Genomic DNA, 17,804 nt, shown 5'->3' on the forward strand with positions numbered 1-17,804 from the left:
GAGGTTGAGAAGGGCTTCTGGTGAAGGGATTACTGAGATGAGCGGGAGAAGGAAAGCAGACAGTGAGGAGTTCTGGGGTAACAGCTGAGGGACTGGGCAGGTGAAACTCAAGGCATATAGAGGTATGGACATACATAAGGAAAAAATATTCTGAATTAATGTATGAAAATATGGCCTCTGAGGGGAGGCAGGACTTTACAGCCTGGAAAAGAGACTATTTTCATGGCGGAAAGTGATTAAATACCATAAGAAAGACAAAAGGATTGATTACTCACTGTTTCACTCTTCATGTAATTTGAAACTGTTCTTAAACTCTTTTAGGCAGGAATGTGCCCTTCCCCCCTCTCACTCTTTAGAGATTTTTCCATTTGCTTCATCTCCACTTTCACGCACAAGAGCTCTGAACGCAGGGCAATTGCTTGCTTGCACATCCCGAGGACTGAGTCACACACACGACAGCAGAAAGCTGCACAGTTTGGGACAGCACTTCCTCCAGGGGTCCGTGTTGTCCCTGCTGGAGGTGGCCATTCACTTCTTAGAGTGACAAACAGGACTATGAGTGTCTTCCTCCGCTCTCGCAATTCCCAGTCTGACAGAGTTGTTCACACTGCCCCTCCAGAACCAGGGCTCCACATGATGTCCCCCATAAGCCCTTACATAAAGGTGAGCACGTAACAAGGCTGATGCAAGGAACACACGTCAGACACTTGCTCTGCGTGCAGAGTGATTTGAAAGTGAGTCAGAAGATTGGTGTTTCTTATTCCAGGTACATTCCTTTAATAGCAAAATGCAAAGCTGGCTGTGACATGATTTGACCAGGGTAAGAAACTGTAAAGCTAGGCAAGAAATTTTCCCTTTGCCTTATGCAGAAATAAATAAGCAAACCATTCTCGGGCATCCAAATCACTCCACTGAAGTTCAAGTTAAAATTCCCAGAAATGAGGAGCCAGGCAGTCGCAGTGTTCCCAGGCCAGGGCTCCTGCAGGGCCATTGCAGTGGGCTATGCTGGACATGCCCGAGGGGGAGGTCCCCACCTACGCTGAGGAAGCCGGGTGCATCCGAGGACCTCCGAGCCCGAATGGCAGGACTGACTCGCAGGAAGGGGCAGGGATTAGATTCGGTTCCCTTTTAACTCTATTCAAAGTAACAAAAACTGGGACATCTCCTTGATTTTAGAAAGCTCTACCTGTCGCAGCTTTAATATTGCTTTAATATAGTTTTTAATGTGTGCAGGAGCGTAAAGCTTGACCACAAGCTTCCAGCTGTCTAGGTCCCTATGCGGCTGTATATCCTGTGCCACAGCTATGTTGAGTCGGGGCAGAGTATTTCCAGGACAGTGAAACAAAATCACTGCTAGTGCAAAAAGTTAAAACAAATTTGGCAAAGCAATTTACTGTTTCATAATGAATAAAATCTGCAAGAAAATACTGCTTGTATTACTAGCCACTAGTAGACAGGAGGTCATCCTACCCATGTTTTAGGGTAATAGAGTTATGCACCTAGCATTGAAGATAGATGGTATATCGTCAGCTAAACTCCTAGCTATAGAACACAAGAAAGGTATCTGTAATATATTCAAGCCATGAGGTTAGTTATTCATTTAAATATTTAGATAAAGCACAAAAAAAAGGAAAAATTCTAATTCCATAGTGCTGTGCCTGAGTATTACTTGAAATACCATTCAGGAGAGCAGTCGATGGGTTCCTCCTTCCAAAGAGTCTTCAGACGCTGGGCCCAAGCAAGCAGCATCTTCTTCCTTTCCTCCTCAGAGACATATTCTGGAGCAAAGCAGATGTGAGGAGCAAGGACTTTGACACCACAGAAGTGCATGATGCCATGCTAGACTCAAAGGAAACAAAGAAATGACTCAGAAAATAGCCATTTTTTCAGTTGCAGTTCAAGAATATAGAAGATTCTGATCTAAAACCCAATATAAAACACATTTTTGGTACCACACATTTGTCAACAAAAGGGAGAGAGAAATGGATTGGAAAATTCATTACCTATCTTAGGAGTCGGAAAAGGCTGGCCATTATGTAGAATGACATGCAATACCCTGAAAACCAAGGCTAACTTCACTTATTCTGCTCTACAGAATTTATTTCTAATCCTCAGCTGCCATATGCATGCATCCCACACAGTCCAATCCTCATTGTCCTGTTTGAATCTCCATGGACTGTACCAGAACTCTACTACATTTCTCACCTACTTCTGAAACTGTTTAACCTTTTGTCTCCAGTTTAGCCCCCCTATTCTGTAGGAGCATTAGAGCCTTTTAGCCCAGCTCAGCTCACTGTCTTCCCTCTGTTTGTTCCTGACCTGTTTGTAGCTGAACTTGCAGTTTACGACGCCTTGCAAGGCAGGGCAGCTGGATGGCCTCAGGGCTTATAAGGCCAGAGGGGCTGGATTGCATCAAGGGGGAGCTGCCACCATTGGCCTCCCCACCTGAACCTTCTCAGAACATGTTTGCTACCTCTGGCAAGAGGGCAGCAACAAGAGGAGACATGCTAGCTGTTGCTGACCCTGAGCACTAGGATCCTGTGTGAATGCCCCCCCCAAATTCCTCCACGAGTTATAGGGAACACAGCACAACATCTCATGCTAGAGCTACCCTGTGGCTCCAGAGGACCTCAAAAGCAGGCAGCTTCTGAGGCTTCCCCAGGCTCCAGTCTYGAGGAAAGGGCACTAAGCAGTTTTAAAACTCTGTTTTCTCAGGATTTTAGGGGCCAACTTATAAACTGAGGCTGCTTGGAACTGACAACTGAACTATTTCTATATACTTTATAAAAATAAATAATAGTAAAAATGTTAACAATAATTTTCATAGTAAAAATTGAGGCAAATAACAAGCAAATATTCATATTATACCTGCATGGGCCATAGGAGATAGCGAATATCACCACTGATACCTCCTTTTGTATACGTCTCTTGGCTTCCTCCAGTGGTGAAAGAAAACAGGGCTAATTTATTCTGGAATTAAGAAAACCATGTTTAGGGTAGGCATGTTCAAAGAAAAATGACTAAATAGTTCAAGAGATATTCAGGGGAACAAGGGTAGCACGAATCTCTGAAGGAGGGTGTTTTTTCCCCTCTGACCTTTCAAGCAATGGTGGCGGTGAGATCCAGCTGCAAGACCTGCGCCTATGGGGTGCGTGCTATGGGGTTAGACAGAGACGAGTTAAAAGGAAAAGAAATTGCATTTACTGATACCAGGACTAGGAATCACAGAATCACAGAAACGTGGTGGGATAGCTCTAACGACTGGAGCGCTGTCATGGAGGGCTATGTGCTCTTTAGGAAGGACAGGCTGGGAAGGCGAGGTGGTGGAGTTGYTCTGTATGTGAGAGAGCAACTGGAATGCATGGAGCTCAGCCTGGGAGTGGATGATGAGGGAGTGGAGAGCTTGTGGGTAAGGGTTAAAGGGCAGGCCAACGTGGGAGACACTGTGGTGGGTGTCTGCTACAGGCCACCTGACCAGGAGGAGGCGGCTGATGAGGCCTTCTACAGGCAGCTGGAGGTTGCCTCACGGTCRCAGGCCCTGGTTCTCCTGGGGGACTTTAACTTCCCTGACATCAGCTGGAGAGACGGCACAGCGAGGCACAAACGGTCCTGGAGGTTTCTGCAGTGCGTYGATGACAACTTTTTGACGCAGGTTGTGGAGGAGCTGACAAGGAGAGGTGGGCTGCTGGACCTCGTACTAACAAACAGAGAGGGCCTTGTTGGAGATGTGGAGGTGGGGGGTAACCTTGGCTACAGTGATCACGAGCTGGTGGAGTTCAAGATCCAACGAGGAGGAGGCAGGGCAGTAAGTAGCCTTGCCACCCTGGACTTCAGGAGGGCCAACTTTAGCCTCTTCAGAGACCTGCTGGGAAAGATCCCATGGGCTAGGGCTCTAGAAGGAAGAGGGGCCCAGGAGAGCTGGTTAGTTTTCAAGCGACATTTCCTCCATGCCCAGCAACAGTGCATCCCTGTGCGTAAGAAGTCAGGCAGAGGGAGCAGGAGACCTCCGTGGATGAGCAGGGAGCTCTTGGCAAAACTCCAGCAGAAGAAAGCAATATATAGAATGTGGAAAAAAGGACAGACCACTTGGGAAGAATGAAGGAATGTTGTCAGGGAATGCAGGGATGCTACAAGGAAAGCTAAGGCTCATTTGGAATTGAATCTGGCAAGGGATGTTAAGAGTAACAAGAAAAACTTCTTCAAATATATCAACAACAAAAGGAAGGTCAGGGAGAACGTGGGTCCACTAGTGAATGGGGTGGGTACCCTGGTTACGGAAAACACGGACAAAGCAGAGCTGCTGAAAGCCGCCTTTGCTTCGGTGTTTGTCAGGGGCAGCCCTCTAGAATCCCAGGCCCTAGGGACACAAGAAATGAGCTGGAGAGAGGAAGGCTTGCCCTGGGAAGGGGAAGAGTGGGTCAGAGAGCATCTAAGGAAACTCGACACCCACAAATCCATGGGCCTTGATGGGATACACCCCAGGGTGTTGTGGGAACTGGCGGATGTCATAGCCAAGCTGCTTGCCATCATCTTCAGAAGGTCCTGGAGAACGAGGGAGGTGCCTGAGGACTGGCAGAAAGCCAATGTCACACCAGTCTTCAAAAAGGGCAAGAAGGAGGACCCGAGTAACTACAGGCCAGTCAGTCTCACCTCCCTCCCCGGAAAAGAGATGGAACAGCTCATCTTGGCTGTTGTGTCCAAGCRCATGGAGGACAAGAAGGTGCTCAGGAGTAGTCAGTGTGGGTTCACCAAGGGGAAATCCTGCTTGACTAACCTGATCACCTTCTATGAAGGAGTGACTAGCTGGATAGATGAGGGCAGAGCGGTAGATGTGGTCTATCTGGATTTGAGCAAGGCTTTTGACACCGTCCCTCACAGCATCCTCTGGGGCAAGCTCCAAAGGTGTGGGATAGATGAGCGGACAGGAAGGTGGATTAGGAATTGGCTCAGTAGCAGGGTGCAGAGAGTGGTAGTCAGTGGCACGGAGTCTAGTTGGAGACCTGTAGTTAGCGGTTTCCCTAGGGGTCGGTCCTCGGTCCGGTCCTGTTCAACTTATTCATCAATGACCTGGATGAAGGGCTGGAGTGCTCCCTCAGCAAGTTTGCTGATGATACCAAACTGGGAGGAGTAGCTGATAGCCCTGAGGGCGGTGCTGCCATCCAGAGGGACCTGGACARACTGGACAACTGGGCCGTTAGAAACCTCATGAAGTTCAAGCACAAGTGCAGGGTCCTTGCAACAGGGGAGGAATAACCCTGGACACCAGTACAGATTAGGGGTGGACCTGCTGGAGAGCAGCCCTGCAGAGAGGGACCTCGGCATCATGGTGGATGACAGGATGACCATGAGGCAGCAGTGTGCCCTGGTGGCCAAGAAGGCCAACGGGATCCTGGGGTGCATTAAGAAGAGCGTCTCCAGCAGGTCGAGGGAGGGGATTGTCCCCCTATACACAGCCCTGGTGAGGTCACATCTGGAGACTGTGTCCAGTTCTGGGCTCCCCAGTACAAGAGGGATGTGGAGCTGCTGGAGAGAGTCCAGTGCAGGGCTACGAGGATGATCAGGGGCCTGGAACATCTGCCCTATGAGCAAAGGCTGAGGGAGCTGGGCCTGTTCAGCCTGGAGAAGAGGAGGCTGAGGGGGGACATGATCAGCGTGTATAAATACCTCAAGGGAGGCAGTGAGGAGGAGGGGGGCGGCCTCTTTTCAGTGGTGGAGAGCGACAGGACTAGAGGAAACAGCCACAAACTGAGACACCAAAAGTTCCACAGGAACTTAAAGAAACACTTCTTGACAGTGAGGGTGACAGAGCCCTGGAACAGGCTCCCCAGAGAGGTTGTGGAGTCTCCTTCTYTGGAGATCTTTAAAACCCGCTTGGACACAGCCCTGTGCCCCGTGCTCTAGGTGACCCTGCGTGAGCAGAGGGGTTGCACTAGATGACCTCTGAGGTCCCTTCCRACCTTAAGCATTCTATGATTCTATGACTAAACCTGCTTTCACCTATGAAATGTTTGGAAGACTACGTCTAGGACAGGCTGTGTGCCTGAATATATTTCTATTCTTCTCTATCTTGAAAGCTGAAAATGAATGCTACAGCAATACCTTTTCAAATATGGACTTGCTRGTCACTTGCCAAGAAGCAAGCTGAGTACAGTTTGTGTTCTTTAGACTTCCTTCATCAGATGTTCCAAAAATCCCATGTTTCTTCTGATTCTGTATCCCATAGACKTGTGCTCATCATCTATCCTCTTGAYTTTAGCTTCTATAGTTCAAGGCATAGACCTGCATGAAGGGACAGAGTGCACCCTCACAGGGACCTTATCAATGTGTATAAACATCCAAGGGAGGGTGTCAAGAGGATGGGGCCAGACTCTTTTCAGTGCTGCCCAGCAGCAGGACAAGAGGCAAAGGACAGAAACTGAAACACATGAAGTTCCTCCTGGACACTGCAAAGACTTTTTTACTGAGGGTGACCAAGCACTTTGGGCACAGGCTGATCAGAGAGGTTGTGAACTTCCCTTCTCTGGAAAAGCGTCTGGATGTGACCCTGTGCAACACATTCCAGGTGACCTCCAGGGTCACCTTAGAACCTCCAGGACCACCAGGGTCACCTCCAGGGTTACCTTAGCAAGGTGATCTCCAGAGGTCGTTTCCAACCTCTGACATTCTGTGACTCATTGCAGTATCCCAGTTGCCTTGAGTCTGCAATCAGCCTGCAGCTACAAAGCTTGGGGAATACTCCTCTCAGTGAGGCAGTCATATATACAGCTTTTCTTTTTATTTTTTTCCAGACTTGAGTGGGCACAAAGTTTCTACCTCACCTTCAATTATTGTGTCCTGCTTTTTAAGCATGCCAGAATATTTTGTCCCTTAAAATATTTTTATATTTTCGGGCTAAAGTTGAAGGGAGGGCTAAAGTTGAAGGGCTACAGGCCTGTGACATTTCTTAATTTTTGTAGAATAAACAAAAAGAAAAGTCTGTCACTAATMTGTAGGTCAAACTTTTCCCCTATACTTTCCTGAAAAATCTTTATTTTAAAGCTGAAGCTTATGTAGATTCTCTGCTTAATCTTCCAGGTACTCTGGAAGTACTGAGGTACTTCCAGGAATACCTCAGTGCATGGAAGGCTGTGCARTATCTGCTTGTTTGTAAGAAAGAAGTTAAGATGTTGACCTCCTACAGCCTCCACTAGTCTGTACTGGTGTGTTTGGCCATGGATAATCCACCATCTTCTAATCTACTTCAGCTGAAATCTCCATCATTAGACCATTGGCTCTTGGAACATATTGCAAAAGACTGATATTTGGAAGGTGTTTTGGAGAAAGCTAAGGGAAGGTGGTCTGCTGATGGACTAGAAGAGAGTTTCTTTATCTGCCTGTCTTACTGCTRAAGCAATTATTGAGTGCTGCTTAGATATGATTTACACTTTGATTGCTAAGCAGTTCAACTTCAAAGACTTTAGGTATTGTAAGTCTAAATTCAGGGAGGACCTGAAAAATCCAGACACGTCAGAAAATAAGTTGCTCCTCCATAGAAAAAACTGTCATCTATTTTCAGGACAGTCTGAACTAAGAGTTTTATGCAAATGCATTGGAAGGGAAAGACCTAAAGATCACTGCACAGACCTTGATCATAATAAAGCAAAACTGAAAACATACCTTGAGCAAACTGGAAGTGTAACAATCTGGAAACTGGAAAGCAAATCCTTCGATCAAGACTCTGTCCATCCAGCCCTTCATAATTGCTGGCATACTGAACCAATACAAGGGAAACTTGGCAAAAAGTAAATTACTTGTTAATACAGAATCTGAGACATCCTTAAGCCTAGTCTACAAGCAACATACTATTATCTTTATCCATTCAGATTTTGTAAATGTTTTCTTCCAGTCCTCCGTTGAGAGGCAGTTAACTAGGTTTGGCAAAATGAATTCAGATGATTTTTGTAGTTAGTAGTCTCAAGTACTTAACCTGTGCATTTGTAGGTTTTTTTGAACAGCATGGTGAATGTGAGAGCTTAATTAATAAATTAAGGTTGTAATGTGATGCAGCGGGAACTTGCCATTTGATTCAAACTGTACAGTCTGTACAGAATAGTGTCACCCATTGCTGAAATGCATTAACAACATACTGCCAAATGGAAAATACAGCCACAACATACACACACACAGTCTTACTACCAGCACTGACATCTTGTGATCACTTCTAATCTGATAGTTTTCCAAGAAAAATGTCATAGACTCTTATCAATGAGTTACTTTCTTTAATACTCTACCGACAGGGTGATCCAGATTCACTACTGCTTTACTGAGAGGAAAACTTCCTCTTTAGCAGGAGGCCTCTGTATTCCTAGAACCTCTATTTAGCCCATGGGACCATAGCTTAAAATTATCAAGTCTTATTTGCACTCTCATGAATGCTTTGTGGACTGCTGCTCAAGGATGTTATTCCTAAACCTTTGTACACATCACATAAGGCATTCTGTAAGGGCTTAATGTGCACGTGGCTTAATTCAAATTGGGCAATCATTATTAGTTGTAGAAGTGGGCAGTTTAGTCTGCAGTTTATTTTAAATTATTCCACAGCATGTTTCAGCACTTTTGCTTCTGTGTTTGTTTTTTGTGTGAACACTTCATACCATTTTAAAGACCGAAAGTAGGAAGCATCCACTTCCTCCACAATTTATTACACTTATCTGAGACTAAGAAAGCCTATTGTGAAAGTGATGAGGTCTTACAGTGAAGTATTTATTCCATATATCATCACATTCTAAATTTAATCTAGAATGTAACATTGGAATATACACAGGCTATGCCCAAGGCTCACAGCTGGGCTGTGCATTTCGATGGACTATTTTCATTTTGTACCACACGTGAGCTCCCGAAGGCGACGCTCCGGGGGCCCCTTTAATGCCCCTGTCAGCCCTGCTGCCGCTTGCACATGTGCAGCCCTGGCACATGAGTCACAGGTCAGGCTGATCAGCGCTGCTGAGCCCACACTGCCTTCTAGGGAGCTGTTTCCACAACCCTTACCGTGAAGTCATTATTTACGTGGAAAGATCACAACGTGCTAGCACAACATAATGCATGTTGGGTTCCCAACACTGACATCGCTTAGTCAGTGCTTCCTGAAAATAAAAACACGTGTCTTGTCTGTCAAAGAGTAAACAGCATGCTCACCAGTGTCATCCAGTACTTTTGATATGTTAAAATACACCCTGTATCAGAAAATCCTTCACCCCTAGAAATTGCCTGCAAACCATTTTGTGCTGAGGGTAGAACTACCTCATGTTTTAAGTYCTTTCAAATTCAATGTTCCTATTGAAAACTTTCATCTTCTCACTTATTATTGTTTCTCTTTTGTTTAATCCTGTACATTACAACTCATATTTTAATACAATTTAAAATAATGACCTGGAAAATCAGTAAGTCTGCTTCCTGCACCTTCTTCTGCTCTTCAATCAGATCACTGGACAACTCTCCTCTCTTGTAGGCTTCCCGTGTTTCAACTCCATAGTTGAACACTTCCGAGTTGTGTAAGCAACCTGCGGGTGACAGTGAGTAGTCATTGCCAGCTCTGTTTCTAGGGCTGCAGCAAAACAGGAATTAAATACAGACTTCACACTACATTTCACAGAACCACAGAATCACAGAATATTCAAGGTTGGAAGGTACCTCTAGAGATCATCTAGTCCAACCTTCCCGCTYAAGCAGGCRCACCTASAGCATGTGGCACAGGRTGGCATCCAGGTGGGTTTTGAAGACCTCCAGAGAAGAAGACTCCACAACCTCCCTGGGCAGCCTGTTCCACTGCTCTGTCACCCTCACAGKAAAGAAGTTCCTCCTCACCTGGAGATGGAACCTCCTGTGTTTCAGCTTGCACCCATTACCCCTTGTCCTATCACTGGCCACCACTGAGAAAAGCTTGGCCCCCTCCTTCCTACAATCTCCCTTCATGTATTTATACATGTTAATCATATCTCCTCTCAGCCTTCTCTTCTCCAAGCTGAACAGGCCCAACTTACTCAGCCTCTCCTCATATGAGAGATGTTCATCATCTTCGTAGCTCTTCRCTGGACCCTCTCGAGAAGCCTGGGTCGAGAAGCTTGGGTCGAGAAGCCTTTATACTGGGGTGCCCAGAACTGCACACAGTACTCCAGGTGCGGCCTCACCAGAGCTGAGGAGAGGGGCAGRATCACCTCCCTTGACCTGCTGGCAACWTCCTCCTGATGCAGGCCAGGATCCCATTGGCCTTCTTGGCCACGAGGGCACACTGCTGACTCAACTTGGTGTCAACCAGGACTCCCAGGTCCCTCTCCGTGGAGYTGCTCTCCAGCAGGTCAACCCCTAATCTGTCCTGGTGCCTGGGGTTATTCCTCCCCAGGTGCAGGACCCTGCMCTTGTCCTTATTGAACCTCATGAGGTTCCTCTCTGCCCAACTCWCCAGCCTGTCCAGGTCCCTCTGGATGGCAGCACAGCCCTCCGGAGTGTCGGCCACTCCACCCAGCTTGGTGTCGTCTTCAAACTTGCTCAGGGTGCATTCCGTGCCCTCATCCAGGTCATTGATAAACAAGTTGAACAGCTAGGGCCCAGYACTGACCCCTGGGGGACACCACTGGCCACAGGCCTCCAACTGGACTCGGCCCCATTTATCACCACCCTCTGAGCTYTGCCATCCAGCCAGCCCTCGATCCACCTCACCATGTACTCGTCTAGTTCACTCTCCYGGAGCTTCCATATGAGGATATTATGGGAGACGGTGTCAAAAGCCTTCCTTAAGTCAAGGTAGASAACATCCACGGCTCTCCCCTCATCCATCCAGCTAGTCCTCCCATCATAGAAGGCTGTGAGGTTCGTCAGACATGACTTCGCCTTGGTGAACTCAATTTCTAAATTGAGTTACTGCTTTCTATTTTTTCCCACTTTCCTTTTCATGAATATTCAGTATCATTGCAGCTGGCAGATTGTAATTTGATTTTAACCAGAGAGGAAGGTGGTATCTAAGKGTAATAAAGTTTTGATGTTTCTGTAGTAACATATAAGTGCAGTAAGGAAGGCCTAAGCTTGGCTCTACCCTTCAGTAGTGCAGATAGGTGATTTAAGATGTCACTTGGTAATTGCTCTGCCTCTGCAATAGGGATTATAGAAACCACTGCAGGGCCACAAGAATTACACAGGTAACTGGGAAACTCGGCAGGTGCCAGAGAACAAATATTGGCCGGTTTGGCAGATTCCACTCACAGCTGGATAAGGTGATTCCTATACGTCCAAGTCACACATATGTACTCATTCCTGCTGATTCCACTAGTAGATCATCAGCCTCAAGGAGAAGGACAAGGAAGACAGGTAGAAGTAGTAAACGTGTGAATTAAACTCCAATATAGCACAGTAGGGTACATGCAACAGACTTCAGGGATTGGTGCTGAACACATGTGGGCAAATGCATTTTCCCCTCTCAGAAATGTCACTGTGAGCCAAGGGTCCTATCGAGGAGTGGACACACACAAAAGCCCAAGTCTGGTTGGCAGTAGGGTTCTGCTTTTAGTCAGTGCTGGTACAAATGTGCTATTTCTTTCTGATTTCAAGGAGACAGGGCCAGCTGCATCAGGTTATCTTATGGCTTTGTGCTTTCTGAACTTGAAAAATACTGAATATAAATGCTATTAAGAGTACAGCAGACATGCTTACTCATGAAAATATCATATAAGCTTAATAACAGCACTACTATGTGTCTCAAGCCTATCTGCACCATTTTTAGTAATCATAGACTATCAATACAGGCAAGTGCCAAACCAGCTCAAAAGCCCAAACGTGTAATTTGCAGAATGCATTGTAATACTGTTCTTTAAGAGAAAGTAGTTTTCAGAGGGCCTCTTCATTTGCTTGCAAATATTACAAAAATAGTGTTTTCCTTCATTCACGTTGGTCTAAAGGCAAAATGCTGTTTTACAAATATAGATATTTCACATTTTGTTTGTTGAGGAATCATTTCTGCTAAATGTATTTAGTTAAGTCAGAATAATGCATGTTGGCTTCCCAGCACTGACATTGCTTAGTCAGTGCTTCCTGAAAAGAAAAACACGTGTCTTGTTTGTCAAAGAGTAAACAGCATAAAGAAAAGGCAACTATTTTTTGGTATCCTTTTAAATTGCTCATGCAGCAGGACAGACAAGAAGAAAGATTATCTCATTCTTATTGTTGAAAAAATGTGTTTTGGGTAGTCTCACCAACAATGTCATTTCTCGTTGCTCTTGGCTCAAACTGCATTGCATAGAGATCAGACACGGTGACACTGCAGCCCTGTTTGCTCAGTTCTTCCACTGCGACACTCTTCAGAGATCCATTAAAAGACTTGGGGTCTTGATGTGCATAGACTATTAGGACTTTCCTCCCTGGAGGCAGAAGGAAAAGCAGAAGACACCTTATAGGTAGGCCAGTAGGAAGCAATTTTTGAAGTCAGGGCTTGGTTGTTCAGGCTTTTGTGCTGTTTTCTCCATCTTGCTGAGGAACTCATCCACAAATGCCAACCTGCAAAAACCTTGTGATACACCAGGCATTTTAGGTGGATGTCAGTGACTATGAACATGTTTCCACAGCAGGCTGCACTGCCCTACTCGGCGATGCTCAATCCAAGCCATGCCCCACTCCTGCTCTGAGCTGGTTTGTTTTAGAGGCAGCATTTGTGCTCATCTGATTCTACCTCCCTCCAAAACCCTTGCCCAAGAGGGGAAAAATTTCTGCTGACTTAGCTCCCGAGCCCACCTCTCTGTCAGATTAGTGCTGTGTTAGTGTGAGGGTTGGGATGTGAGCAAAACAGGCCCATTTTCTCTCCCAGTCTGGCATCCTCACAGTGGCTTCAGTTGAAATCAACATGCCTTCCTTGTAAGTGCATACTGATAAAATGCATTTAAGCTAAAATGAGGGACTAGAGGACRGGTAGGGATGCAGCTTCTTAAATTAATGCAATAAGGTGTATCAGAGCTTACTTACACATAATCTTCTTGGGTACAGGCAGAGCACTTAAATGGAATCACCATTCAATGTTAATAAATCTCTAAAAAACTATTTATCACTAAAGAAAAGGGAACGTGAAATATTTCAGAGGCGTAACAGTAGTTTATACATAAATGCTGCAGAGAAGGAAATTCATAGAATCACGGAATCATAGAATGCCCAAGGTTGGAAGGGACCTCAGAGGTCATCTAGTCCAACCCTCTGCTCACRCAGGGTCACCTAGAGCATGTGGCACAGGGCTGCATCCAAGCGGGTTTTAAAGATCTCCAAAGAAGGAGACTCCATAACCTCTCTGGACAGCCTGTTCCAGGGAAATTCCAGGGAACTGTTAATTGAGCCCTTGATTCCTAACAGTCAACACAAAAGCTCCCCTGAATTCAATTTCTGCAGTGGACACCAGGCTTGTCTGCTCCAGATGACCATCTTTGAGGTATCAGAGGTACTTGATAGSATCTGAGCTGAGGACTTGAAAAAAAACAATATCTCATTTTTATACACGGGGTTATAAGAGGCAGCTCTTTCTTCAGTGGACATTGAGTGTCCTTCACGAAACAACAACTTTGCCAAAAGACCATTACAATTTGTGATCAGGTGCTATCATAAATATAACAATTAACAGATGCATACCATAGTAGTTTATTTAAAGTGTTTAAACAACAGTTTAAATAAATTACTGCTCTCTTGCTCAGTATTTTTTTTCTGGAATATCAAAAACCACTATATCTTTGCAGTTCCTGTTCTCTCACCACTGATTAAGCAATTCAGTGGTCGCAGATGGAAGCAGCTCAAAGTGGAAAGAGTAATTCTGCAAGCTGTTAGTTTGGTTTAATTTTGGTGGAGTTGAGGGCTCTCAGACACAGTGTTTGGAGACACTAGAATTTTCAAAAGCGTTTGAGCCACTTGAGTAATTCCAGTGCTTTAAAGGAAATGGCAGCTTAATATTCCAGCTAAACTCTTAGGGCACTGCAGCTACTAGCACACCAGGGACCCGGGTCGAATGCATTTTCGTTACTATGTGGCTCCTACCTGCCATCTTCTCAAACTAGGTAGTGGTGTGAGAATCCAGCAGGGCCTGTGAATGGGAATGACAGCAGTGGGTTATGCGAGCGGGGAGGCCAAGGCAGAAGGAACGGGTGCCCCTCGCCGCCAGCAGCGCGCTCGTGGCACGGATCTGCACGGGGCAAAGGGCGCTCCCCAAGGCCACGCYGCCCGGAGCGGGCCCGGCCCACGCCCTTGCTCCTGGCCCTTGCTCCTGGCGCACCCAGCCCGGCCGCACCGCCTGCCAGCGCGRGCGGGCTCGCGCGCTTCGCCCCGAACGCAAATGCCCGTGGCTTCCGCGCAGAACAGGCAGCGCGTACGCGGATCCGCGGGCTGCACCAGCACAGCGTGTCCTCCCCTGCCCCAAGGAGGAGGAGGGGGCTCCCCGTCCTTCTCCGCTGCCTTCCAAACCCGCCGCAGAGCCGCCCCTGCAGCCAGAGCCGCAGCCCGGCCGAGCAGCGCCTGTGAGCGTGGCCTGAGCCCAAGCCCGGGCCTGCGCCTGGGCCTGGGGGCGGCCACAGCACCCACCGCCCTCCCCACCGCCCTGTACCCGGTGTGGGCTCCGCAGGGCCGCAGGCGACTGCGCCACCTCGGGAAGGGCCGGGAAGAAGGGCCGGGAAGGGGAGGGCAGCGCGTTCCCGAGCATGGAGCACCGCCCCGCCGGGCGTCAGGGAGCTCCGCCGGGGCCCTGCGGCTGCCCGCGCCGCTGGTGCCGGGCTGCGCCCTGCCGCCCTTGCTGGCTGCCCATGTGCGCTGCGGGGTGTCACATAACCCATACGCTACGGCAGGGATCCGGCATGTGTGCCGCCCCTGCGTGGGCACTGGCCGTGTCCCTGCTGACACGCGGCCCCTCCGCAGGCCCATTCCCCTTGCCAGGGTGGGCCCATTCCCCTTCCACGCAGCCCTGGCACCAGGAACCCCATCAAGGAGCCCCATCGCTGCCCTCCGGCCCGCGTGTCCAAACACCCTCAGGGCCTGCAGAAGCCCRGGCTCATCCTGAGGTGGAGCTCGGGAATGCACCTGGGTCGCTCTGCACGGCTTGATGTAGCTCTGGAAAGCAGAACTGTTTGAATCTTCTCTTTTTGGGGGGTTTAATGTGAGCAGGGATGTAAGATGTATAAAAGGCTTCTTTTCTCTCAAAACACAAAATATTTTCCTTCCATCCAATATATTCTACGTGGTTGTTAGCAACCTTTTGAAAGGCCATCTGAATAAAAAAACAACAGTAACAAGGCGGCATGATTTTGTGGAGGAAAACCTTAACATATTAATGATGCATCAGGTGTAATGATAACCTATGTTATAAAAGCTGCATAAGAGGAAAGATTTTATTCTCTGTTGTTTTTCTATCTGCTAAATAACAGTCTTTGTTAATTGGAAGAAATTGTAATACTGTAGGTGCGCACTGTGATTTTCAGAGCATGCTATGGTCCTGGCCTTGAAGAATTTACGAATCTAAAAAGCATGAAGTAATGACATATTTCTCCAGAGAAGACAGCCAGCTAGTGATTAGGAAGAAAACCCTAATTCTGAGTAAGGTAGTAAGAGCTTGCAGGCTCTTACTTCCCACATTAATTCTTAATATATCTTGAATTATCTTTGGTTATTTCAGAAAATTTTAGAAAAATCCTTGCACTTTCCTATTTGTCTTTGAGAAAGATAAGGATTTCAGCAGTCAGCATCAGTTTCTTACTAGTCATCTTAGTCTGATGACTAGGAAGTTTTGTTTTTCAGAGCTTTCAGGAGAATTTTTGAGTTATTTAAAGAATCTGCTTCTGTACAGTTTGTCTCTCTGTCAAAGAAGAGCAAAGCTGGACTCTGTAGCAAAGAGCAGCAGCAGAGTAAGCGTGTGTCAGACCCCAGGAACAGGCTGCCCAGGCAGGCTGTGGAGTCCCGTTCTCTAGAGATCTTCCCACCTGGATGCCACCCTGTGCCCCATGTTCTGGGTGTCCTTGCTCGAGCAGGGGGTTAGACTAGATGATCTCTGTAGGTGCTTTCCAACCTCAACCATCCTGTGATTCTGTGAAATGCCTCCCGCTACTGCCTCAGACTGCAGCTATTTTCATCTGAAGACTGGGCAAGCCATAGAAGTTAGTGCAGTAGTCTCCAGTTTATCTCTCTGTCAGGTGCTTTGGTGGATCTTCCCTTGATTCCATGCCAGTTCCTTATATGCATAAAACTCTCGGCAAAAAGGGGTTTTTTTTTTTGTGATTTATTTCCTAGTGTTTGATGAACAACTCCCTTCAATTTGTTTTGAACTTGTTTCCTATCAGCTTTGTTTATTACTCCTTATTTCTTGCACTAGTAGAGACAGAGATCAGTCAATATTTGCTCTCCTTTTTGGTGCCACTCATGGTTTTTCAGACCTACATYGTGTGCCCCTGAACAGTCTGCCTACCAGAGTGATCTTCAGGTCATCTTTGCATGGCAACTGTTCCATATTTTTAATCATTCCTTTTGCTCTTTTTKACTCTTTTCCGTTTCTGCTGTATCCTTTCTTCAGGTGAGGGAATCAGCTCTGCTTGTAATATCCACTGTGTAGGTGAGCCTTGGATCTACCTGCTGATACAATCACTTTTTCTGTTTTGCTCCCTAGGCCTTTTCTAAGAATCCTTATACAACTTTTGCTTTTCTGACTGCAACTGTGTCCTTAGATGATGCCTCTTGGAATTAGCTGATATACCTCAAGAATTTACTCCTGCATGGTGGCAGTCAGCTCAGAAGCCATTATTTTAACTGTAAGACTAGGGTTGATGTTTTTTTTCCAGGCTAAAAATAAGGTTTTGCTGACTGGCCTCTAATGTAGGGCCAATAACCTCATGGTAGCCGTAGCTTCTAAACTGSTAGTAGGCACATAAAAAACAACCTTCATACTGCGTGGATGAGTCATCTTTAAGAAAATTTGGGGACAAGTTGATGGCTTAAATTCCCTTCTATTTGATTTGGATTTTTTATGCTAGATAGTCRGATCTGGATTCAGTTCTGTCTGCAGCCTAGATGAAGCCAAACACCTATTCTTAAACAGTGACCTTCACATCAAACTGAGCAGAAACTCCCTCTGCTCCTTTTGAAATTGTTCCACTGCAGCAAACTGCAGAGGACCGCATTTGGAAATACCAAGCAAGTGGTCTTAATTTAGGTATTTCCCATGGATAATAGCCCTACCTTTTCCCTCTTCCTTTCAAGATATATTTTAGTTCCCTTGTTAGATAAGGATTCTGTAGTCGTGCTAATGATAAGGGCTTACACTGAACCTCTTTCTTCCTTTCTGCTCTAGATCCCYATAACTGCTCTCCACATAGGTAGGTGTGCAGGTGGGGTTCTTCTCTCCTAACTTTAGCCATGTATAGGTTAGGATATCTAGTCTAAACTCTCTGTAACTGAGAGTTATGCCTCTTCAGATGAAATTCCTTTCATCTATTTAAGTGTCGGTGGAGGGAGAYTTGCTTAGACCAGACACCTGGCATCTGCATTGCTAAATGGAGATGAAAGAAACCCGCCCCTATGGGCTTAAGAATATTTAGACTCCCAAAATCTTTTGAGTGATAGCTATTGTTAGGGACATGTAAAGGACCCAAGTTCTCCAAATGCAGAATAAATGGCTGTTTTGCAACCAAGAGCAGAGAAATAACAGATAATTCCATATCTTGATGCTATGCTGAAGCCAATCATTGTCTTGCCCTTGGTGCTATAAGAACATCAGTAATGGAGGTAGAATAGTTTAGTATGAGCCAGAAGTTATAAAACAGTAAGTCCTG

At 46.4% G+C, this 17,804-nt stretch overlaps 1 protein-coding gene across 2 annotated transcripts; it reads right to left on the reverse strand.

The window, feature by feature from the left end:
* Nucleotides 1-996: 996 nt before the first annotated feature.
* Nucleotides 997-14,655, reverse strand: NQO2 (N-ribosyldihydronicotinamide:quinone reductase 2). 2 transcript variants are annotated; one of them, XM_026039763.1, is made up of 7 exons: nt 14,597-14,655; nt 14,035-14,080; nt 12,222-12,386; nt 9,409-9,539; nt 7,657-7,770; nt 2,869-2,970; nt 997-1,839 (listed from the first exon to the last, which is right to left on the reverse strand). In XM_026039763.1, the coding sequence occupies exons 2-7, from the start codon at nt 14,039-14,041 to the stop codon at nt 1,666-1,668; spliced, it is 693 nt and encodes a 230-aa protein (XP_025895548.1). In that variant the 5' UTR covers nt 14,042-14,080; nt 14,597-14,655; the 3' UTR covers nt 997-1,665. The 2 variants fall into 2 exon arrangements, with proteins under 2 accessions (XP_025895548.1, XP_025895549.1); XM_026039764.1 differs by lacking the exon at nt 7,657-7,770.
* Nucleotides 14,656-17,804: the final 3,149 nt, after the last annotated feature.

The sequence above is a fragment of the Nothoprocta perdicaria genome, unplaced genomic scaffold, assembly GCF_003342845.1.
Source record: "Nothoprocta perdicaria isolate Ctin4 unplaced genomic scaffold, notPer1 scaffold_24, whole genome shotgun sequence".
Lineage (NCBI taxonomy): Eukaryota > Metazoa > Chordata > Aves > Tinamiformes > Tinamidae > Nothoprocta > Nothoprocta perdicaria.

Excerpts from the sequence above, each read along its gene's own strand:
- NQO2 (XM_026039763.1), bottom strand. Across the intron at positions 7,771-9,408 it reads CAGACTTACTGATTTTCCAG|TTTCCCTTGTATTGGTTCAG; the intron begins GTCATTATTTTA and ends CTTTTTGCCAAG. Across the intron at positions 1,840-2,868 it reads ATCTCCTATGGCCCATGCAG|CATGGCATCATGCACTTCTG; the intron begins GTATAATATGAA and ends CTTTGAGTCTAG.